Source organism: Simochromis diagramma, unplaced genomic scaffold (genome assembly GCF_900408965.1).
Source record: "Simochromis diagramma unplaced genomic scaffold, fSimDia1.1 OVJJ01000205.1, whole genome shotgun sequence".
NCBI classification, from domain to species: Eukaryota; Metazoa; Chordata; class Actinopteri; order Cichliformes; family Cichlidae; genus Simochromis; species Simochromis diagramma.
This window is the reverse complement of record NW_024386782.1, coordinates 10,380,549-10,404,208: the sequence shown is the minus strand read 5'-3', so window position 1 is coordinate 10,404,208 and position 23,660 is coordinate 10,380,549. Positions and strand designations below refer to the sequence as shown.

General features: G+C 39.7%; 2 protein-coding genes across 2 annotated transcripts; both read left to right on the top strand.

Annotated features, from left to right (window-relative positions):
• The first annotated feature begins 8,773 nt into the window (after positions 1-8,773).
• agxtb (alanine--glyoxylate and serine--pyruvate aminotransferase b) lies at positions 8,774-14,408 on the top strand. Its single transcript, XM_040021750.1, has 11 exons — positions 8,774-9,117; positions 9,548-9,740; positions 9,865-9,929; positions 11,461-11,561; positions 11,649-11,719; positions 11,806-11,890; positions 12,013-12,111; positions 12,295-12,364; positions 13,288-13,383; positions 13,594-13,722; positions 14,051-14,408. The coding sequence occupies exons 1-11, from the start codon at positions 8,842-8,844 to the stop codon at positions 14,156-14,158; spliced, it is 1,293 nt and encodes a 430-aa protein (XP_039877684.1). The 5' UTR covers positions 8,774-8,841; the 3' UTR covers positions 14,159-14,408.
• Positions 14,409-14,579: 171 nt separating this feature from the next.
• Positions 14,580-23,129, top strand: thap4 (THAP domain containing 4). Its single transcript, XM_040021753.1, has 5 exons — positions 14,580-14,731; positions 21,019-21,172; positions 21,486-21,595; positions 22,262-22,365; positions 22,494-23,129. Exons 1-5 carry the CDS (start codon positions 14,707-14,709, stop codon positions 22,608-22,610), a joined length of 510 nt encoding a protein of 169 aa, XP_039877687.1. The 5' UTR covers positions 14,580-14,706; the 3' UTR covers positions 22,611-23,129.
• The last annotated feature ends 531 nt before the right edge of the window (positions 23,130-23,660 follow it).

The window sequence follows — 23,660 nt, the reverse complement described above, 5'->3', positions numbered from 1 at the left end:
TTTTTTTTGTTTTTGTTGTTAAGTTTGTCTCCAGCGTCCTTCATTTGGACCATAACGTTTGCACTCCAGTTTGGGACAAAATGCTAATTTACACAGCAGCTAAAAGTGGCAGAAACCGCATGTCAGTGTCTGTCAGTATTGTTCCACTACAATGTTAGAAAATCATGGGTCTAATTGTCTGTTTTGGATATGCTGCACTTTGTCCTGCAGGAGTTTACTGGAGGATAGCAAACTAGACACGTGGGTGTGTGTTTGCACGTCTGGGCACGCAAATCACATATTTGCCTGTAACTGATTGGCTCCACTGAATAGCGTTGTCAGCCAACGGGGTTCTTTCTTTCCATTTCCACATACAGTGTCACTCATCCATACTGACATGCTGACAAATAATTGCTTACAGTTAGTTAGTTGTGTTTTTATAACTAAATTATCTCCTGTTTCTTGCCACAGTATTCATGCCAGGATGTCAGAAATGCCTTTAAGGCAAAGCTTCAGCTCCAGTGGCTCTGAAATGGTCACGATGGTGCAGAGACGTCTCACAATTTCTGTAACTTTCTGAAAGAGGTTTGATATTTGTGCCTCAATAATCTTTACATACCTATAATTTGTCAGCTGAACATGTGACTGGACTTTATTTGGAACAATCTGAGTCTGTTTCAAGAGACTGTCTGTCAGTGCAGGTCATTTATCAGATGAATCATTGTCCATTGAGTGAAACTTTAATTCTATTTTCTTGTTTGTACATCATCTTGTTTACTTATAAACTTTCCATTTGGGCCAGAATCACAAACATGCTCACACATGTGTTGTCTGTTGACTGTGTGACAAAATGTTTGTGTTCTCATGAAAGTTGTCCTCTCCTCTTGCAGTTGACATCTGACCTACTGGTGGCCACAAGCACCTCAGTCAACTGTCATTTCGATGTTTTTTGCACTTTGTTTGGAGTGAATCTGTTATAGGTCTGTTAATTATCAGTTCACTATTGCTCAAAACTTCCCTTTCACCCAGGATTATTGAGTAACTCATCTGACAGACTGCTGCATTACACAATAATACTAAATAGGTTCATTTTCAATGTGCTATGAAGATACTAACTCAACAAATTTAAGCAATGCCCCCCCCCTCCCACTGTCACCGGAAGAAGCATAAACTCAGTTCATTTTGAAATCCAACATTTCAAAAAGCTCAAATATGATTAAGCACACAAATTGTTTCTGTGCAGTTTAGCACACAATTTGCCTGCACCCTAAAGAGGCTGGAGAAGAACATCAAGCTTGAAAAACTAGAAATATAAAGGTTGGGCTCCATGTGACGTCCATGTGATTCATTTTACATTGTTTTACTCAGACATTTGATCTGTGCAGGATTTGTTGCTGATGTTGATATTTTGGTGATTTATGTACTATAAAATACAACATATTGAATGATAATAGGTTATTGAAAGACTGTGTGAGAGTCTTGGACAGTTTAAGCAAGTGCAGGCTAAACTGAGAAGTTAAAACTGGTGCGGGGCAGCCTGTGTGAGTAGCAGGCATTATTTTCAAATTCAGCCTGATGAAAGCAAGATTTTCCATGCAAGAAAGCAGTCATGACAGCTCATGTAACATCTCCTATACTGTAGACCTGTGGCTGTTAAAGTAGTTTTTCAGTGCAGTGTTGGACAGTAGGAGGGAAAACTCACAAACATAGGCAAGAACTTCGTATCAACACAGTCAGATGACAATTTTGGAAAACCTGCAGGATGACGTCTGGTGTCAGAATAGTTCTAACAAAGCTGAAGTAAAAGCCAAAAAGTGTCACATGACTTGTCTACGGTGGCCCCTAGAGACAAAGCACGTACAAACTCAAAAACACTTGCAAACTCCAAAACACATGCAAACTCCAAAGCACGTACAAACTCCAAAACACTTGCAAACTCCAAAACACTTGCAAACTCCAAAACACTTGCAAACTCCAAAACACGTACAAACTCCAAAACACTTGCAAACTCCAAAACACGTACAAATTCCAAAACACTTGCAAACTCCAAAACACTTGCAAACTCCAAAACACTTGCAAACTCCAAAACACGTACAAATTCCAAAACACTTGCAAACTCCAAAACACATGCAAATTCCAAAACACATGCAAACTCCAAAACACATGCAAATTCCAAAACACATGCAAACTCCAAAACACGTACAAACTCAAAAACACTTGCAAACTCAAAAACACTTGCAAACTCAAAAACACAACGTAAGTGCTCCAGGACGCTAGGGGCAGTGTTGAGCTCGATTTGCAGAATAAACGGCAAGTTTGTCCGTCGCGCTTCCCAGGTTGCCTAGCAACCATGATACTAACCGCTGGAAACGTGTCATACAACTTGGTTTGACAGAAATGAGGGAGAACATATTTTGTTCATTTGTTTGTTTGTTTCTACAAGAGCTTTGTGTGATTTGATAAGTATCTGAGGCTGAGACCACAGGACAGTAAAACATGATTTTTGGGCTTCATTTCTGTACTGAACAGTTATTTCAAGATTAGTTCGTAAATAAGAATTAGCTAATGTTGTTCATGAGACTAAAGTCATATCACTTTGGTAATGTAAATATAATATGGCCAATATTATAGTTATTATATTAATCATTATTAGCTATTACAGCAGTGAACATGAACTCTGTGTCAAATACTGAGCTTCAGTACAGATTCAAGTTGCAGTTATTTATATGTCTTATCACCTTAAATCTTCACTCAAAGACAAGTGTCTTTGACAGTGCATATATAGGTGTATCATATATAAGAGACAAATGTTGTTCCTTCAGTATGTTGGCATTACTAAATTTGGCTCATTGCTTACTTATATTTATAAAAAGAAAATGTACAAGCTGTGATAACTGTTTCTGATAAAATGAAGAGTAGACTGATATATGAAATATTCCTTTATTGGGTGAGAAAATCAGACCATGTCATAACTGCTTTAAGTCATACAGAATAGATATCAGAGCCTTAAACAGGCTGGCTTCTGCTAAATGGGTCAAACTGGGCAGAAAGTCTACAAACACATAACATCCTTATAGAATATGATGTAACACTATAGATCAACTTACCTCAGAATATATAAAGCATATAAACAATTACAGCAATATGATGCAACAAACACAGCAGTGCTACTAATCCAAAATACTCAAAGTTTCATAGAACTGAAACAAACATTTATTTTTAGGTCCATTCTGCTGCTGATAAATACTTTAGGTTTCTGAATATTACACTTGTTGCTGCCTTTCATAGTGTGTAACTTGAAGGCCCTGAGTACTTTCTCCCACACTGAAAACACTGGAATGATCAAATTATTTGAACATTACCTAATAAGACTGATTCAGGACAGACAGTTAGTTATGTTAAACTTTTCTAGCAGTCCTTCACAAACAGGGAACAGTCTGTCTATTCTCTCCATCTGTCAGCTGCTGCTGGCTCTTCCTCCTCCTCCTCCTCACACACTGTTGAGTTTGTCCTGGTGGATCATCAGGGGTGCAAAGCCTCACAGATGATGTGCAGCAGTGTGTCCCTCAGTCTGTCCTCACTCTGGACACTTGCAGTTGTCACACATGGAAATCAAATGTGTGATAAGCTGCAGGATTCAAACACAAGTGTAACTTATAAACACATGTTCATACTTGTATTCCACAATCAGAGAGAAAGAAACAGAGAGAGAGTGCAGGACAGACAGACAGGTGAAAGTCTCAGGTGTACACACTGCTACAAAACAGCACAAAAGAAGGAGGATTTAGTGTTTGTGTTATTACGAAACAAGAAGAGTTCCCAGATGGTGCAGTGGACACATGTGTGACTCCTGTGATTAAAGCATCTTTCTTTCAGCTTAACGAGTGAACCGTCAGCTCGTTCAAACACACGTTAAAGTCCGTTTGGCTCGACACCACCGAACAGAGGCAGCAATGTAACATAGCGAACATTAACAGTGCAGTGGATCCTGCTTGTGCCGTGATATTCAGGACTGCAAACCGAGCAGCATCACTGACTTTCAGCTTGTTGTGTTTGTGGATATATGACTGACTTTAATTATCCACAAAATCATCACAATCTCTGTAAGATTAAGGTCGACTATATATATATTTTTTTAAAGTAAAGGCTTTAAAACCAAGTTAATTCTTAAAGTACAGACATCGCTAATGTCACATAACTTTCCCGACATGTGGCCAACAATAATAGTTTAATGTTCTTCATTAAAAAAATATTTGCGCATAAATAAGTGACATAATATTCAGTACTTACTTCTGAAAGTTTACTCTTCCTCCGCTCCGCTTCCACCGTTTTTTTTCGGCAAAATTATCCACACCACCACCGCACTATGAAGTCTGGGATATGTTGGGCCATGAAGGCTACACCGACCCATCCTTAAAATTCAGGGAAATTAAGGACGCATTTGAGGGCCGCATTTCGAGCAGCCTTTGAATTGGGACAGCCTTCTCTTGTCGCTGTGACATAATCGGCCTTAAAATGCGGCCTTTAAGGCTGCAAACCCCAAATCCGGTCATTGGTACTTCCTGGCTTGTGTAGTTACTAGGTAACAAAAGCTCAACACTGCCCCTAGCGTCCTGGAGCACTTACGTTGTGTTTAGTTTGGAGTTTGCATGTGCTTTGGAGTTTGCAAGTGTTTTGGAGTTTGTACATGTTTTGGAATTTGTACGTGTTTTGGAGTTTGCAAGTGTTTTGGAGTTTGTACATGTTTTGGAGTTTGTACGTGTTTTGGAGTTTGCATGTGCTTTGGAGTTTGTACGTGCTTTGTCTCTAGGGGCCACCGTAAAAGACAGTATAAAATGGGATGCCAAATGACAAACAAACAGGAATGCCTTTTTGAAAATTGCCTTTTTTTGTTCAGTAAATTCAAAATGAAAACATTAAAGGTCATTTTAAATTCATTAAGTGACTCAGTAAGATGAGATCCAAGCTAATCCAGAAAAGCTGTCTCAGCAGTTCATAGTCATAGTGGATTTATGACCTGAAACTCTGGCTGGATCTGAATGAAGAACCCACAAGGACCGCACAACAAAGAAGCAAGTATCCTGGAAATATTTCTGCTTTGCCTGTATATCTTTTTGATAAGGAAAAAAATATTTATTCCCATCCTAAAAGTGGACACATCCCTAAAGAATGCTTTCACCAAGCTTTACTTTCACATTAATCATTGTTTTGAGACTCATCCCAGAGAGTGATACAGACATACAGAGAGAAGAGGTGCTGAGCAGAGTGTAGCTAATTGTAAAATTTGTTGGCAACTAACTGAAGCAGGGGATCTCAGACAAATGGCTGTGAAGCTTTTCCATGCCTGAATCACATGCAAGGCTGTTTTTTAACTGTGTACTTTTTGTTTGGACTCAGAGGACAAAATACAGGGAGTGCAGAATCATTAGGAAAATGAGTATTTTGTCCACATCATCCTCTTCATGCATGTTGTCTTACTCCAAGCTGTATAGGCTCGAAAGCCTACTACCAATTAAGCATATTAGGTGATGTGCATCTCTGTAATGAGAAGGGGTGTGGTCTAATGACATCAACACCCTATATCAGGTGTGCATAATTATTAGGCAACGTCCTTTCCTTCGGCAAAATGGGTCAAAAGAAGGACTTGACAGGCTCAGAAAAGTCAAAAATAGTGAGATATCTTGCAGAGGGATGCAGCAGTCTCAAAATTGCAATGCTTCTGAAGCGTGATCATCAAACAATCAAGTGTTTCATTCAAAATGGTCAACAGGGTCGCAAGAAGCGTGTGGAAAAACCAAGGCGCAAAATAACTGCCCATGAACTGAGAAAAGTCAAGCGTGCAGCTGCCAAGATGCCACTTGCCACCAGTTTGGCCATATTTCAGAGCTGCAACATCACTGGAGTGCCCAAGAGCACAAGGTGTGCAATACTCAGAGACATGGCCAAGGTAAGAAAGGCTGAAAGACGACCACCACTGAACAAGACACACAAGCTGAAACGTCAAGACTGGGCCAAGAAACATCTCAAGACTGGTTTTTCTAAGGTTTTATGGACTGATGAAATGAGAGTGAGTCTTGATGGGCCAGATGGATGGGCCCGTGGCTGGATTGGTAAAGGGCAGAGAGCTCCAGTCCGACTCAGACGCCAGCAAGGTGGAGGTGGAGTACTGGTTTGGGCTGGTATTATCAAAGATGAGCTTGTGGGGCCTTTTCGGGTTGAGGATGGAGTCAAGCTCAACTCCCAGTCCTACTGCCAGTTTCTGGAAGACACCTTCTTCAAGCAGTGGTACAGGAAGAAATCTGCATCCTTCAAGAAAAACATGATTTTCATGCAGGACAATGCTCCATCACACGCGTCCAAGTACTCCACAGCGTGGCTGGCAAGAAAGGGTATAAAAGAAGAAAAACTAATGACATGGCCACCTTGTTCACCTGATCTGAACCCCATTGAGAACCTGTGGTCCATCATCAAATGTGAGATTTACAAGGAGGGAAAACAGTACACCTCTCTGAACAGTGTCTGGGAGGCTGTGGTTGCTGCTGCACGCAATGCTGATGGTGAACAGATCAAAACACCGACAGAATCCATGGATGGCAGGCTTTTGAGTGTCCTTGCAAAGAAAGGTGGCTATATTGGTCGCTGATTTGTTTTTGATTTGTTTTTGAATGTCAGAAATGTATATTTGTGAATGTGGAGATGTTATATTGGTTTCACTGGTAAAAATAAATAATTGAAATGGGTATATATTTGTTTTTTGTTAAGTTGCCTAATAATTATGCACAGTAATAGTCACCTGCACACACAGATATCCCCCTAAAATAGCTAAAACTAAAAACAAACTAAAAACTACTTCCAAAAACATTCAGCTTTGATATTAATGAGTTTTTTGGGTTCATTGAGAACATGGTTGTTGTTCAATAATAAAATTATTCCTCAAAAATACAACTTGCCTAATAATTCTGCACTTCCTGTACTTGTGTTGACACTGTAAACTTGTGTAGTTCTCCTTTTCACCTCCCTCACCTGAAACAATCAGACAATCAATACAGAGTCTGACCCATAAGCAGAATCAAGGGTGCAATCAATCAGAACTTATCAGGGTCCACCCCAGTGCAGGAGTTGGTCACCCATGATGTTTTGGGGAAGTGAATGGGGTAAAGTACAGACTGAGGGGAAAAATATACATGCTTCAAGTAAAATATAGCATGCTATTGGCTGCACTGGACTGTGATAAAAATCATGTTTAAGGGTTTACTTTCTCATCACAACTGTTAGCAAGTATTGTGATTATTAGTAAACATAAAAACAGCCATTTTCAAAAAGTCTAACTGTGTTTAGATGGGAAGGAGCTCACAGTCTTTATTTTGTTGATCATTCCCCTGCTCCTCCTCCTGCTGCTGCTCTGTTTTAGTGGATTTTGAGTGTTGGGTCCAGTGCAAAGGCCAGTGATAGGATAAACCAAGTCCACCTATTTACGAGTGGTTTAATTATTTACCCAGAACCTTCTACTGACCCTGCTGAAGAAAAACTGAGAAATGCTGCAGAATTAGTCAAAGTAAAGCAAAGGAATCAAACACTAGATTATATTTGTAGTCAATTTGTAGAAACGTTTATAAAGTCAGACAGAACAACTCCTGATCAAGTTATATGTTCAACTTAATGCTTTGGAAATTGCTGTCCAATATGCATCTGTTGCTTGAAGCATAGACGCTGTTTCACTACAAATAAGATATGTTGAGGTTCAGCTTGGAGGAAGCAGTGAAGAGTGCCCAATAGCTCTGAAAGTTATAACAACTTTTTTTTCTTAATTTAAAAATATAATATCTCTATCCTACCTCCTTTATCTGGATTTCCGATATCCAGTAAATCTATAGGTTGCTGTTCTGTTTGGAAACAAGAAAACACTTGTGTAATAACCATATGATCATTTATATTTTTGTTTCATATCAAGAGAACGACCCCACATAATAGCATATGTCAATACTTATACACATTAGATAATAAGCCCGAGTTGTTTGTTGGAGTGTGTTGTGTTCATATGGGTGGATGGGTGGGTGGGTGGGTTGGTAGGTGTGTGGCTGTTTGTTTCCCTGCCCCACTTCTTCCTCTGAGAGAGCAGATTGGCTCTCTGAGAGGAAACTCCTCTTTACAGACTGAATACTTGCAGTTACAAAATCAACTAACCTACAAACTCACCTCAACTGGTTCTAAGCTGACAAGTGTAGGACTTCATTTTTCCACATAGTTCAAGAGTCAAGTGTGTCGATTTAGACCAGAAATGAGTCACCAAAACCAGTTGTGGTGGATCCAAACTGTAAAAGCTGTAGTAGACCTCTGAGTCTTTACAGGACAGTCTTGGCCGGACATAACTTAAGTATAAATTACACTAAACAGTATTGAATAACTTGTGTCACTAGGATGTTTAATAGTTCTATCCACACACGTTTATTACTAATGCAATGAAAGGTTTCCCAAAATGGTTTTTAATCTCCACATATAGTTTTTCCAACATTAAAAGGCTCTTTTAAAATTATGATATGAGAGGCTAAAAAGTTTAAAACGTTAAAAAAAAAGTTTAAAAGCTTCCACTATCTCTAGCATGAGAACAGGAAGCAACAAAAACTAGGCTATAATAAATAAATGTGTAGAACAGTACATTCTCATTACTACATGCATTGCTATTTGGTGTGTCGTCATGCACAAGATGCCAACCCTTAAGTGTGACGCACAACACTTCGTGGCCACCAGGTCAAAGACCTGTTTGTTTTAAATCTTCACCTTGTCACACACTCCGGTTCAGTCTAACTGTCTCGCATAAGTGACCTCACCGGGCGCAAGCTTCTCAGTATCGGGTCATCAGCCATGATGCAGCGGGCATTGTTCAGCCGGGGCGCCCTGCTCGCCCAGCAGACATCAGCGGCCCTCGAAGGTCCGCTGGCCGCGAGGAGCGCGCCAGTGCTGCTGCGCCTGGACCGCTCCATGTCCTCCGTCACTATACCGCCGCCGGCATGCATGCTGCGACCACTGGAGGTGCCTCTTCGTTACCTGTTCGGACCGGGACCGTCGAACGTTCCTCCACGCATCTTAGCTGCAGGGTCCAGACCAATAATTGGTCACCTGCACCCAGAAATGTATGAGGTAAGTGCTTTTTGTTTGAGTTAATTTATACTGGAAATTCAAATTATTTTTATCTGGGAAATAGGAACGGCTTCCAAATGTGGTGAATCTGGACTAGCTCTGTAAGTTTGTGACCAGTGGATATTCTTCTTTTCCATCTTTGCTTTGACAAAGCCTAATCATCATTTTTACCACTAAAATTGCTTTATTAGGTTGAAATTTTTGATTTTAAGTTGTTTTTGGCACACAAATAACTCAGACCAAAAATTCTTCTCTGTCTTTTTTTCATGTTAAAATTTATTTATAAAAAAAACAACAACAACAAAAGACCAAATGTATCCTTAGGACATGAGCTTGTGCGTAATTACGCACAGCCCACCTGAGCGTCAACAGTGACCATTCCTGACAAATTAAACTTGAAATTATTTCCAATTTTCACTTCGTGTCACAGATCATGAATGACATCAAGAAAGGAATCCAGTATGCCTTTCAGACAGAGAACAACATGACTATAGCTATGAGCGGCTCCGGGCACGCGGCTATGGAGTGTGCGGTATTCAACACGGTGGAGCCCGGAGAGAGCGTGCTCATAGCCATCAACGGGATCTGGGGAGAGCGCGTTGCAGAAATTGCAGAGAGGATGGGTAAGCGTTTACGCACAGGTTTACGCACACTTAATAAGTACACTACATTGATACCAATTGTTTAACTATTAGCCAATTTATGTGTTTATTCAGTAGCTTACAGAGAATATGTTTTTATCTGTAGGTGCCAATGTACACAGAATGGTAAAAACGCCTGGAGGATATTTCACCAATACGGAAATTGAGCAGGTATTTAAAGATATTGTTGAAGGAGAAATTATTACTATAAAATAAAATAAAAATATCCGCCCGAGCCCATGATGCTAAAGGTGAGATTTTTAATCCTTACATATTGTTCAAGTCTTTTCTTTCTGCCCTAAATTTGATGAATATACCTAAAACGAGTATTGTAAAATGTCAGTGTTGGTCAAATAAAGGAAAATGTTGGTTTTAGGGAATCTTGAAATTGTGAAACTGTACTTGCCAAGTGTGTGTGTTTCATGTCTGTGTGCACAAAGACACAAAAAATACACGTCTGTCTGTATTTTTGTATGGGCCAGTGGTGACAGAGTTAAAGGTTGACCATGACACTGTCACCAGAATTGTCCTGCTGGTCTGTGAAGGATCGTGGAGGGGATCTCAAAACAGTGAAGTAGTAAAAACAAGCTTTGCAGTATTCAGTGATATTTTGTGCACAATTGGAAAAAAAACCTAGAGAGGTCAGAGGGTGAATTTAGACATGGTGCCTTGACACCAGTACAAGATTTAAAATAGGGTGGTCAGCACTGTTGCCCCACAGAAAAAAGATTCCTGGTTTAAATCCTGGCTGGGGTGCATGTTGCATGTTCTCCTGGGTATTCTGGGATCCTCCTGCAGTCCAAAGACATCCATGTTAGGTTAACTGGTGACTCTACACTGGCCATAAGTATATGAGGTATTTGTTATAATGAATAGTTAAAGTGTAACTTTCAGTTCAAAGCACTTTGAGTGGCCAGTAAGACTAGAAAAACTCTAAATAATGGAAAATATGTTACATTTACACCTGCAAGCATGCCACCCATGATTATCAAAATCTATTTATTCTGCCCTAAGTGAGATTAGAACAGAGACCAAGACCAAAATAGGCCTGGAGGGTGTCATAAGATAATAAAGGCACCTGAGCTGCCATTTCAGAGAGTGTGTGAACACATGTGCAGGTCCCACGCACTCCTGTCACTACTGTGAACAAACAGACTAGTTTGCAATAAGCACATTTTGTGTTCAAAGTTTTAATTAATGTTAAATGAATATTGTTAATATTCATTGTTATGGTATTATATAATATATGGTAGTGATTGAGATTTTTTAATCATATAGCAGTGATGAGTGTTGTAATGGTTATAAAGAGTTGTATAAGAAATCCTAGCATTTCAGGATGTTCTTACCATAGTCACTTTCAATAAAATATATTCAAATCATTATGGCTGTTAGTGTCTTCATGCCTTAGAGAAATGATATTACGTGATAGTAGATGTTTTTTTCTACAAAAAAGGGTGCTATAAAACTTCTGAAACATTAACTAAGGTTTAATCATCTATTTATGTCAGACAGGCTATCGATACATCCTAAATAGAGCTGTACTTTAAAATTTTGTATATTATGAGGGAAGGCCTGGCGTGGCTGAAACAAATCTGTGAAGGCATGAAATTTGAACAGTATGTAAGGGTTAAGTTGGGTAAATCACTAAGATTCACTTACACCATGCACGCATGATTAAATTTGTCTTGACGTCTCGCCGTAGGCCATAAAAAAGCACAAGCCTGTCCTGTTTTTCCTCACACACGGGGAGTCCTCTGCTGGTCTGTGTCACCCAGTTGATGGCATTGGAGACATCTGCAGAAAGTGAGCCTCCCACCACATCAGTCTAAAACAGCGCATAACAGAATATAGTGTCATATTTCTCACTGCTCATTGTTACATCTCGCACAGACATGACTGCCTTTTCCTGGTCGACACAGTCGCTTCACTCGGTGCGGCACCAATCTTTATGGACAAGCAAAGTAAGGCGGTGATGAAAGATCAACTTCCTCTCCTACCATCAGATGCGCCTGTGTGGGATTTAATCCGTCTTTTATTGTGTTTCCAGATATCGATATCCTCTACTCTGGTTCTCAAAAGGCTCTGAATGCACCTCCTGGTACAGCACCCATCTCTTTTAATGACAGAGCATGGTAAGGAGGGAGACGGTGGAGTGGTTATGCATGCATCTTATCCTAAATTGTTACAAATATTTAAAATAAAAAACACAAAAAAAGCAAAAAGTAGTTCAGGCAATGCTATCTCCTCTGCACAGCCACAAGATGTTTAACAGGAAAACAAAACCAGTCTCCTACCTCTTTGATATGACACATCTGTCCAACTACTGGGGCTGCGATGGCAAACCAGCAAGGGTGTAAGTCCACAGCAGATAACTGATTACAAGCTGATTGTTGGTAGTTCCAAATACCCTCTAAACTTTAGTTTAACGTTAAATGTTGCAGGAAAACTCCTAGAATGAGAAAAAAAAATTCAAAAATATTATTCAAGCTATTAAACCTTGAATTGTAAAAGTGTCATTGTGTCATGTGGCTTTTAGATACCACCACACCGGTCCAGTGTCTGGATTCTTCGCCCTGAGAGAGAGTCTGGCCATTCTTGCTGAGAGGGTAAAGGGATATTTCCCAACTTCTTCAGTCACATTTCTGAACAAAAAATCTGTAATTTCTAGATACTGTTATTCTTTGTATACAACGCAGATTTCCAAAAAGGTTTCGGAAACTATGCAAACTGCAAATAAAAACAGAATGCAATGATTTACATAATCATAAAGCCATTTTTCATTCACAGCAGAACACAGAAAACATATCAAGTGTTTAAACTGACAAAATGGACCATTTTATGAAAAGAGGGTAATTTTTTAATTTGATGGCAGCAACATGTCTCAACAAAATTGGGATAGGGTACTGTTTATCACTGTGTAGCATCCCTTCTTTTAAAAGCCGCCTATAAGCGTCTGACAACTAAAGAGACCAAGAGGAAGGCTGCCCCATTTTTGTCTGATATCATATTCCAGCTCCTCGACCGTCCTGGCTCTTCTTTGTCTTTTGTTTCATGATGTTTAGTCACAAGTCTGGACTGCAGGGCTCTGCTACTATGAAGCCATGGAAACATATGTTGCACTCTAAGATGCTCTTTTTATACCCAATCATGTTACTGATCTGTTGCCAATTAATGCACAGTGCCCCAGCTTTTTGAGAACTGAGGTTGTGAGTTGTCTTTTGAAATGATCTAACTGAAAAGTATGTTATACAGTCAGTATTTTAGTGAGTGAACTGCCTTCTCTTTTATGTTTGTGCTAACTAATAGAGTAAATTATGTGAGGCAAAATATGCATGCTTCCTTTGGTAGTTATATGATCTTTTAGACTCCAGGCATCTGAGTGATCCCAGTCAAACAAAATAAATGTTATCATCCTTGTCTGTTTAGTAACCTCTGAGTTGGTATTACTGACAGGAACACTATCAATGATAAATTCCCTACCCTTTTAGGTAATTATTTCTAAACACAATAAATCTTTGTCTCCCTCTAGGGGCTGGAGGAGTCCTGGAAGAAGCACAAGGAGGTAGCAGCCTACCTGTACAGAGGACTGGAGGATCTGGGCCTCAAGCTATTCGTCCCCGAAAGAGTGAGACAGAAATGCAAGAAAATAGCATCGTGGTGCCATGAAAACATAGATACACAGAGAGAATAAAGGGGATATTTACATGAAACAAAATAATAAAGACAAACAAAACAACACTGTCCAACATAACTTTATATTTGTGTTGCTTTTAAACTCACTGGAGCAGTTTTCCTTGTGTTGCGACGAAAGCCATTTTTTATATGTGTCCTGCAGGATTTGAGGCTTCCCTCCGTCACCACCATTGCTATCCCTGAAGGCTACGACTGGAGGGAGATGCTGACATATATCATGAAACATCACCACATGGAGATGACAGGAGGACTGGGCCCTTCCATTGGCATGGTGAGTTAATTTTACAGTCATTATTGGTGGCAACTAATTCTGATGTGTAGTAGTAGTTTCAGGGCGTTCTAGCTTTTCAGCTTCCTGTCCTGTTGTCCTTTTCTCTTAAATTAACATGCATATCTTGTCTTGAATCAAACTAATCCAGACAAACAAAGATATAATGTTTAAGGACCATTTCCAGGTACTGTGTGACAGGTTTAATTACAATGGCTTTTTAACAACAGCAAAGTCATCACTTTGGTGTCTGAGCAGCTTTCTGAATCATCCTGCTGAATTGCTGCAGAGTATACTCATGTAATTTGCTTTCCATCTCTCATTTAATTAGGTGATGAGGATTGGATTGATGGGATACAACTGTGAGAAGACTAATGCTGACATGGCACTGCATGCCCTGGCGGATGCTCTGAAAAACTGCAAAAAGAGCAAGCCTTAAGAGCCTATATTCCTAAACCACTGACTATGGACTAATTCATTAATTTAAAGAAAAGAACACTCAGTGTCCGTATGAAGGACAGTTGGAACTGTGCATACATTTTGGGAATGCTTTTATGACTACAGGGATTTTAGAAAAACACAGTTTTTTCTTGTATAAGTAGGCTAATGATGAAATAAATAAACAGATGTTATTGGGCCCATGGTGAGTGCACTGAAAATGTCAATAAAGTGAGCTTTATTTTATCAAACACCTGTTCTGCATGGTATGCTCTGGAGAGAAGAGGAATGAAAGCTGGACTGGTGTGACAGAGGAGGACGCTAGGGACAGGATGAGGTGGAGGCAAATGATCCGTTGTGGCGACCCCTAAAGGGAGCAGACGAAAGAAGAAAAAGAAGGGAGTACTTCTCTGTGCATACTACGTTTCCCAGGATGCCTTGCGTAAATCTACATCATTCTGCGTCAACACCGCGCTGTGCGTGGAGTGACGTTTCTGTAGTACTGGCTAAGTTTGGCTGTTCCGAAACCGACTGTAGCCTCCTTAATTAATGGCCTGTCCTGTCAATAACACGGGTAGGTTATTTTTTATTTTTATTTTAAATTGAAAAAACAACAACAACATTTTAACAGTTTAATACTGGTAGTATTATTCTCAATCGTCATCAGCTCCTGTAAGCACAAGCTAACTGTGCTGACTTTTAATGTTACTTATAAAGGCTCAGACGTTTTTAAGTGTAGTATTTTTGTTTTCGTGTCATTCGAACTCTCTTTGCACTTTAACTCAAGCCAACTGCACAGTTATTTTTCTATCTTTAACTTAACCAAGCTAACTTCAAAGTTAGCCTCGTTAACAGTAAACAAACTACCACCGGAAGGACCGAGCTGCTCCTGTGACGGTCCTGTGAGGACAAGTCCTCAGTTTTATCTTTCATATCAACAGCGTTTAGATTTAAGGTTTCGATTTACATGAGAGGTTGTTGTAAAACGAAGACCTTCGTTTGCAGCAACATTACGCCACCTAGTGCAGGGCTCTAGACTTTTTTCTTAGGTGCACCAGCACAAATGTGAGGTGCATCCAAATCTTTCAACCGCATCTCTTAACCCCACAGTTTTACATGTTCACTTAAAAAAAAATTCTGTCCATACAGACAATATTGATTTGTAATTCTTTATTTGGAGCACAGTTCTACCAGAAAGATAAGTTACTGAAAAAGTGCTTGTGCTAAAGTTTTGGCACTCTTTGGCAATATTGTAGGCAATGTCAAACGTAATCATCATCTCGGACTCCTCTGAAGGCCTGTTTGCTGCTGCCTGCTGCAAAAAGGCATGGGGAGAGGGGACACTTGGGTAGTGCATTTATCACATCATATAATGTGTTTTCAGGATACACTGTGCGTTTTTAGCGTTTCGATTTGGAACGTATTAGCAGGACTGCCATGGTCTTTCCAAACTCATGACAGTAAATGCAGTTCATCATGTTGTCAGCTTTACTGTATCTTAGCCAGGGAAACAGGTCAAACCACTCTCTTTGAAATACACTACATATACACTTTCCCCCTTTTACTTTCAGTGGGGTCTGGCTCGGAGTCGATCGTATGTGGCTCACTATCTGATGCCGTCTCCAGACCAGTGTTAGGCATAACCTGAGAGGTTGATGGTTCCGTGTCAGAGCACTGGCTGTGAATTTCAGATGGATCAGGCCTTAACTTAATAAAAAAAGTTATAAATCGTTCTTTTCTCATTACCCACAGCTACATCCACAGCCTAGGATACTTACTAGGACTGGGTATTGTCAATGATTTATATAATCAGTACGATTCGATTCAATTTTGACTCTGACTGGTTTAGACCACGATATGGGCAAAATGTGTGTCTGACCACACAGAGACTTTCACAGTTTAGGAGACTTTTTTTTTTTTCTTTTTTTATTTGAACGGCTGGTCGCACCGGTTGGACCTAGGATTTTTTTTTAGTTGCACCATTGAGAAATTAGGTCGCATGTGCAACCAAATTGGTCACACTCTAGAGCCCTGAGCATCCAAAATTGCTTCAGTTATCTCTCTCTTTTTCTTCCTGTGGGACACCACTTCTGCCTTCTTGCCCTCCATCATTAAACCAAATGAGCCGGTCACGCAGGGCTTTGGTTTGACCAGCGATGTAGCATATTCAGAGAAGATTCATCATGCACTTTCAAAGTCATGTCACAGGACAGCGTAACTGTAGTGTAGGATGCAGTGTGATTTTCTTTTGATTTTTTTTATTTTATTATTATTATCATTATTATTATTATCATTATTATTATTATTATTATTATTATTATTATTATTATTGAAGGCTCGTTCCTCCTGGATGGAAATATACAAATGTGTTTTAAAAGCTAATAAGGCTCCCTGACTGCATTAGTGCCCTTTTATTTTCTATGACAACAGCAAAGCATTGGACAAAGAGGTGGATTTTTTTTGTTTTGTTTTGTTTTGTCTTGTTTGTTTTTTTTTACTAAAATTTCAGCTTCAAGAACCACCTCCTACATATAAGATTCAGTAACAGAAATCCCACAAGAAACTACTAAGGAACAGTGAGGCATAAACCCTTTACGAGAGCAGCTCCCAAATGTGGGTCACTGCTCGACCTGGATACCTCACTGTGACCTGACCTGCAGGTCTGGAAGCATTTTCACAGGAGTGGCTGAACGAGGCCAAAGAGAATTACGCAGCAGAGCTGACCTTTAGTGCGCTGAGACGCAGCAGTGCAGCGAAGATCTGAATTAACTTTGAGGTCCTGCACACAGCTGAACGGTAAATATTTTGCAGTTTAGATCCGAGTGCTGACCATGTGTGCACAATCAAGCTTGCGCTGATTAATGCATGTGGAGTTCTTTGCTCTAATGTGAGACTAAATGAATACAGCACATTCGAATCAAGATCTGTATTCAGTGCATCATTACGGCCCTATTGTTGATTACTATTGATTACATTGTTGATTACTAGCCCAGACACTGGGTTTGTTTTCGGTCATTATCTTGCTGTAGGCACATACTAGGCACATACCAAAGGGCACTGCAGGATGCTGTGGTAGCTGTTTGGGTTCAGGGTGCCTCTTACTCTGTACAAGTCACCGACCTTGGAGCCAACAAAACAGCCCCAGACCATCACACTTCCTCCTCCATGTTTGACAGTTGATGCCACACACTGTGGAACCATCCTTTAGCTTACTCGAAGCTGTACAAAGATCCTGCGTGATGAAGCAAAGGTTCCAAATTTTGATTCATCAGTCCATAATACCTTCTTCCAGTCTTCAGTACTCCAATAGCGGTGTTTCATGGCCCAGGCAAGCCCCTTTGTTTTATTCTGGCATCTTAGCAATGGCTTTCTTGCTGCAACTCGTTCTCTCAAACCTGCAGTTCAAATTCATAACGGCTGTGAACAACAGGGTTGGGACCAGAGTAGATGAACTGGATGGACAACCAACTTTGTCAAGTCAGCATTTGGCTTAAGTCACTTTGCTATGTCATTAAAAAACAACATCATACAGACTGTGTCCAGTAAACTAAAATCAACACTAATACCTGTTAAATGTAAATTTTAAAGGGTACTTACAAAAGTCAGTCTTTTAAAAGTGTCCACCTTTACAACAAATTCAAAGAAAAAAAAAAAGTTGCCTTAAACCACAATTATGAACCAGTATGCACGATTGCAGCTATACACACATATGGAAGGAGACACTACATAAATATTTGTCTCAGATTGCAAAGGCAAATCACAAGAAAAACAAAAGATATCACTCTGGGTGCAGAAGTGGACCCATGAGGCACGTGTGCTGTATTTTCTGCACGTTTTAAATGGTGCCGTTGAAGTCCACCAAGTGAACAGGTGACTTAAAAAAAAAACACAGAGCTGGTAAAACATAAGATCAGCTGTGAAACTATATAAGGGACTGGTAAAGTTTAGAAACCAGAGAGACAAGTGGAGAAGAATCAAAGGTGTTTAAGTTGGAACACTGAGGGCAGCTAAACGGGTTCTTCAGTTCACTTAACAGAGTCTGTAGCATGGGTGTGAAGATAAATTAAATTCTATTGTTTAGGAGGAGCACTAACTCTAGCTGTGTTTTCAAATTGACGTTGCTTTAAAATAACACGTTAAATGCCTGTTGCGTTGCCTTATTTTTCTCGCACCTCTAAGGGAGGACCTAAGACACCAAGCAAGAATAATAAGAGAGGGCGTGTAGGTAAATAAAGTGATTTCGTTCAGAGACTGGTTTAACATTAATTTCTCAGAATGGGCACTGCCTACCCCAGCCACCACTTCTTGTCTCTAATGGAAAAATAGTGAATTTCTTTTGACGTGTTTACTGTTTCGCTCTCGTAGCGTGCAGCCTTAGTTGACTTTCTTCCACGCTCAGCCCTTTCCCTATGATGATACACCTCAGCTGCACTTTTAGAAGAAGGTGACCTTCAAGGCTTTCTGTCCACAAAACCAGTAGGATGTCGTTTAGCTTGTTGAAAGGACATATTTTATCAAATTCCATGACCTGTTTTCTTTTTCTTTTTTTCTCCACTAAATCCTACTGAGTAGTTTGGGTACTTAAACCTGACCAGACTCACACTGCAAACTCAAAGGAAAAATGGAACTTAAAGCAGAAAGCTCCTCTATGCTTTGGCTCAGGAATTGACCTTCTTCACATTGAAGTGTCCCTGTGTGACACGTGAATGGCTCATATTGTAAGGTGCTTCGAGGTTTTAGTGAGATTGGAAATTTCCATTTACCATCTTGTTTGACTTACTCATATTGTGTTATTCATAAATGCAGCTTCACTTATTTCCAAATCATCAAAACCTTTTTTGCAGTTTATTTTACTTGATTGAGAGGTGGTGTTTTAAAATGAATTTTTATATTATTGGATCACATCACATTGTTCAATTCCTCAAATTGTAATAGCCAGTAATGAAGTTTATCTTGTGATAAACTATGAGACTTTTGATTTGGTAATGTGGTACTGGAAAGTATCATTAGTTTAAAGAAATATTGCTTTCAGATAATTAACAGCACTATGCAGGCTACCTTCCTGCCACGCTTTCATTACCTGTTGTGTAATTTCAATAGAACATGCATGTTTTTGCATAATAATTGTTGCTTAGCTGGTTTCAGGTTGTTTTGTAAGTAATGTTCCTTCAGCAGTATTGTGTTGTCCATGGATTCTTCCACTGGTTTCACCTGGTTGTAAATACCCTAAGGTATCAGAAGATGGTGGTAAACTTTAATTCTCAAAGCTCAAATAAAGAGGGGTTATAACATCTAAAAACAACATGGCTGAACATCACAAAGAAAATGGGAAACGGTGAGTTTATGGAAAAAGCAGCTTTGCTGTAATGCCAGAGATTTGTAGTGCGCTCGAGTCACCATGAAGAGTTCCACTATGCAGCGGATATTCCCCTTCACAAACTGGCACATTTACACTCCAGTCATTTGCCTTAAAATCATCATTTTAATATTACAGTTTAAAAAGCTGTGACATTGTAAAGAGTTGGAAAATAAGGGTTACAGTTAATAAAATAATTAACAGATGTCTCCTCCTTCCTATGTGGTGACTACAATAATTTTGCTTACAGTGCATCCAGAAAGTATTTACAGCACTTCACTTATTCTACATTTTATCAAGTTACAGCCTTTTTCCAACATGGATTAAATCCAGTGTTCAAAATTCTACCTGGAAAAAAATGTGGGAAAAAAAAAGGTTGCTTGAGCCCCTTTGCCAGTAATTACAGCCTCAAGTCTCTGAGCTTGATGCTACAAGCTTGGCACACCTACTGTTGGGGAGTTTCTCCAATTATTCTTTGCAAAACCTCTCAGGCTCTCTCTCTCTCTCTCTCTCTCATACATCTCTCTCTCTCTCCATACATATGTAGATAGATAGATATAGTTTTGTTTTCTTTACCCAGTCATGTTTGTTGGCGGTTTGCTTGGAGACAATGCATGCCATGTACATCATGCTTCCTAAAATTGATTAAGAGTAATTTGTGGATATTATCAGTCTCAGTAAATCTTAATTTGTTTTTAATGCTTTGTTCCACTGCATTGAATGACGTGACAAATTTAGCTCATCTTTTTTTGCTTGGGAACATTTCTCTCTGGTAAAGTCTGCCTGTCCAAGTATCTGGCTCTCTATTATACCCATTTCTCTAAATGTGACATATTTTCCTGGGATTTAGCCTCAGACTTCTTTTTCTGGCTACAAAATCTCCACATTTGTTGAAACTGGCCAAAAAGCTCTTTCTTTTAAAGCCATTTTGGATGGAAGCTACTGTTTGGCATGTAGTGTTGTGTTTTCCTTCTTCTGGTTCCCTAAAAATAGATGTATGCAAGTTTGAACGTTCCTGTCGGAGGTTTTTTCCCTGCCTCTAAATGGTCTTTGAGTCTGCACGTAGTTAAACAAAGAGCGTGGGTTATTTTACTTAACAAAGTGTGTGCAGTTTGCTTTTATCTCTGCCCATCTGATAAACAAAAACGTGTTCTGTGCTTGACTTTCTGACTGTTTTTTTTAAGTAATAAGAAAAAATTCTAGTGGAAGTTTAAAGAGTTTAAAAATCCTAATCTTTTTGATTAAAGAGAGCTTCTGTTAAATATATTTGGTATTAAACATTATCATGCCATGACAATTAGGACATTTTTTCTTTTAACTGAAGATGGTTCAGATTTTAAGTCTATCTGCCCAAGGAGCAAATCAAACAAATCCAGTTTGAATCCTTCAGAAAATGATTCTGTTACATGATTACATGATGAAGCTTCTTTTTTCTTTTCTTTTTTTATAATAATGCTCCATAATTTGTTTGTTTGTGTCTTGTGCTTTATCTTTTTAACCATCAGTGGAGCTGAACCCCACCCTCCTCCCTCTGGAATGGCTTCTGGGCACCTGGGAGTGTGATGAACCAGGAGAGGGCTCCTTCCCCACCATAAAACCTTTCCGTTACACAGAGACGCTGCATTTCAGTCATGTAGGACAACCAGTCATCAACTTCATGTAGGTTATATGAAGAAGTGGCAAATCAAGTAATAACAGATATTTATAGATTGGAACATTTAGTCAATATAACTGCAAGTTCTGCACGTCAGAATATCTTACGAGTGAACTGTGTGACTTTGAGTTCAGTGTTTCAAGAGAACAGACTCATAAATTATGCTTAAGTTTAACATGCTGGAAAATGTCTTTTGTGTAAGTTTTAAGTTTGTGTATTTCATTTAAATTCTACTGGAATAAAATTAATAAAATCTGCCGATAACGAGAGCTCGTCACCGGACGTCACATGATCTCCCACTGATGTCGTGTTTTACAGGTTCAATGCATTTCATGCCGAGTCTAAGAAGCCCCTGCACAGAGAGTGCGGGTTTGTTCGAATGCAGCCGGGGACTAACAGAGTGGCCTTCATCATTGCACAGAACTCAGGTGAAATTCACGTCATTGTATTCACCTTTTTTTTTTTTCCATCAGATTGGACTCTGGTTCAGTTGTAAAGGTCATGTGATGTGATGAGTCCCGATGTACCTTTTGTAAATGTGCATCAGCCTCGCTCGTCATCACCAGTAACCACCCCACAAGCCTGTAGGCCCTACAGCCTGATGGGGTGTTGTCGTCACAGGATTTTGAAACTGATACCATTGATGTGTCCACCAGGAGGCTGAGGGGTAACACTGGTCACTGCACTGGTGGCCACCAGTATTTTTAAATGAAGGTGAACTGACAAAATGTTTAAAAATGTTATTACAGTGCTGGTAATTTTCTTTTTTTGCTCTGGATAAATCCTCTTTAGGGGACCAAAAGTGTCTCTCAGTGCAAAAAACAACACAATAATGTCTGGATTGTGTTTGGCTGGCTTTTCCTGGTATTCAGGCTTACAGGGCCGAGTAAATGTGTTTTACTCATCTGTGTTTTCCTGCTATGACATTCAATAACCACAGGAAAGAAAACTATTTCAAACAGTATTTTTTTAAAGCTTACTGCAGTGATAAAAAGCTTTTATTAGATCACATTTGTGGCAAATTAATTATTTTTTTCCAGTGATTTACCCTTCTTTCAATACCCACACGATACCCCTTGTGTCGTCTGCTGCAGGTCTGGTGGAAATCGAGGAGGGAGAGCTGACAGGGCAGCAGCTGAGCCTGCAGTCCCAGCAACTAGCCCGAACCTCTTTTGCAAAAGAGCCTTACGTAAAGCAGGTAAAGCTAATCCCGAGTCTGCAAGACGCACTCACTGAGCTGCAGAAATAAGAGGATTAAATATGACACTTGGCCATCAAACCTCTTGTGATCAATAAAATGACTCCTGCTCGCTTTCCCCTCTTTAGATTTGCAGAGTGTTTCAGCTCCGGTCTGACGGGAAGCTGGAGCAGACAGTTTCTATGGCAACAGACAACCAGCCCCTGATGCAGCACTTGCGCATCACCTACCGTCGATCGTCTTGAGCAAGCAGGAGGGCTTCTCATGCACCGAAATAAGTTTCCAGATATATATCTGGAAACACTCGATCAATAATTCCAGCTGTGTAAGGGAAACATAAACAAATCTACAGAGATATACCTCTATACTGTTATGTGGTAAAAAGGCTGTGGTATAACCTGTTGAACTGAAATAATCAAACTTAATCTTAACCACTAGTTAAACATCACAGACAATATCAGGATGTTCATGGTGTATATTTAATCTGTAAAGCTATTTCAATGTGAAGATAATAGAAATACTATATGTGACTGTCACTGCACTATCATAAAATTGTAAGCTAAAGCAGCTGGAGACATTGCACTGTCCTTTGAATGTGGGCTTCAGGGTTTTTTTCTTTTACTGAGTGGCACTATGTAGAAAAAAAAAAAAAGACTATTTAAGGCCACTGTTTTCACATATGTGCTCACAGACATCCATGTCTGCGAGGGGGCAGCTTCACTGTTCGTGTGCTGGATAAATTAAATTACTCAATTTTGTCTTTGCTTGTTTGAGTCTATTAATGCGTTTCTGTCCTGATGGATGATACAAATCTGATTAGTGTGTGTTAATGCACTGCAACACACAACATCGGCGCTGGAAACACGAGAAGACACTGCAGGCTGACACACGATGACTGTTACAGCCATGGTTTTTAAATAGAAAGCGCCATATAATGTAAACACAGAGCTAAGATTGTGGAGCACCTTGAGGAACAGTTAAAGCTCTGATGTCCTTTAGTTGCATGATATTATAAATCCTCGTGTAAAATTCTATTTTTCGCTCCGTTTTCTTGCCTTTGTAAGAAGAGGGACAAATTGGGTAAAGGAAGCGACTAATTCCCTGCAACAAAGGGGTCCTGTTAACACTTTTTCCACCAGTTGTCTGCCTCAGGTTTTCAAAATTATCTAAGCCGCTTCTTTTTAACCAAATCCAACTCTTCCTCAATGACCCAGGCAGCAATAAACACCCTCACCTCGTCACCCTACAGGGCTGTTCTTTACCACCTCTAATTCCTCACAGCAAGGGTAAGGATG

Coding starts and splice junctions, on each gene's coding strand:
- agxtb (XM_040021750.1), top strand. CDS start 8,842: ATGATGCAGCGGGCATTGTTCAGCCGGGGCGCCCTGCTCGCCCAGCAG. Junction 9,118..9,547: donor TGCACCCAGAAATGTATGAG/GTAAGTGCTTTT, acceptor TTCGTGTCACAG/ATCATGAATGACATCAAGAA. Junction 12,112..12,294: donor GATGGCAAACCAGCAAGGGT/GTAAGTCCACAG, acceptor TGTGGCTTTTAG/ATACCACCACACCGGTCCAG.
- thap4 (XM_040021753.1), top strand. CDS start 14,707: ATGGCCTGTCCTGTCAATAACACGG. Junction 21,173..21,485: donor CAACCAGTCATCAACTTCAT/GTAGGTTATATG, acceptor CGTGTTTTACAG/GTTCAATGCATTTCATGCCG. Junction 21,596..22,261: donor CATCATTGCACAGAACTCAG/GTGAAATTCACG, acceptor CGTCTGCTGCAG/GTCTGGTGGAAATCGAGGAG.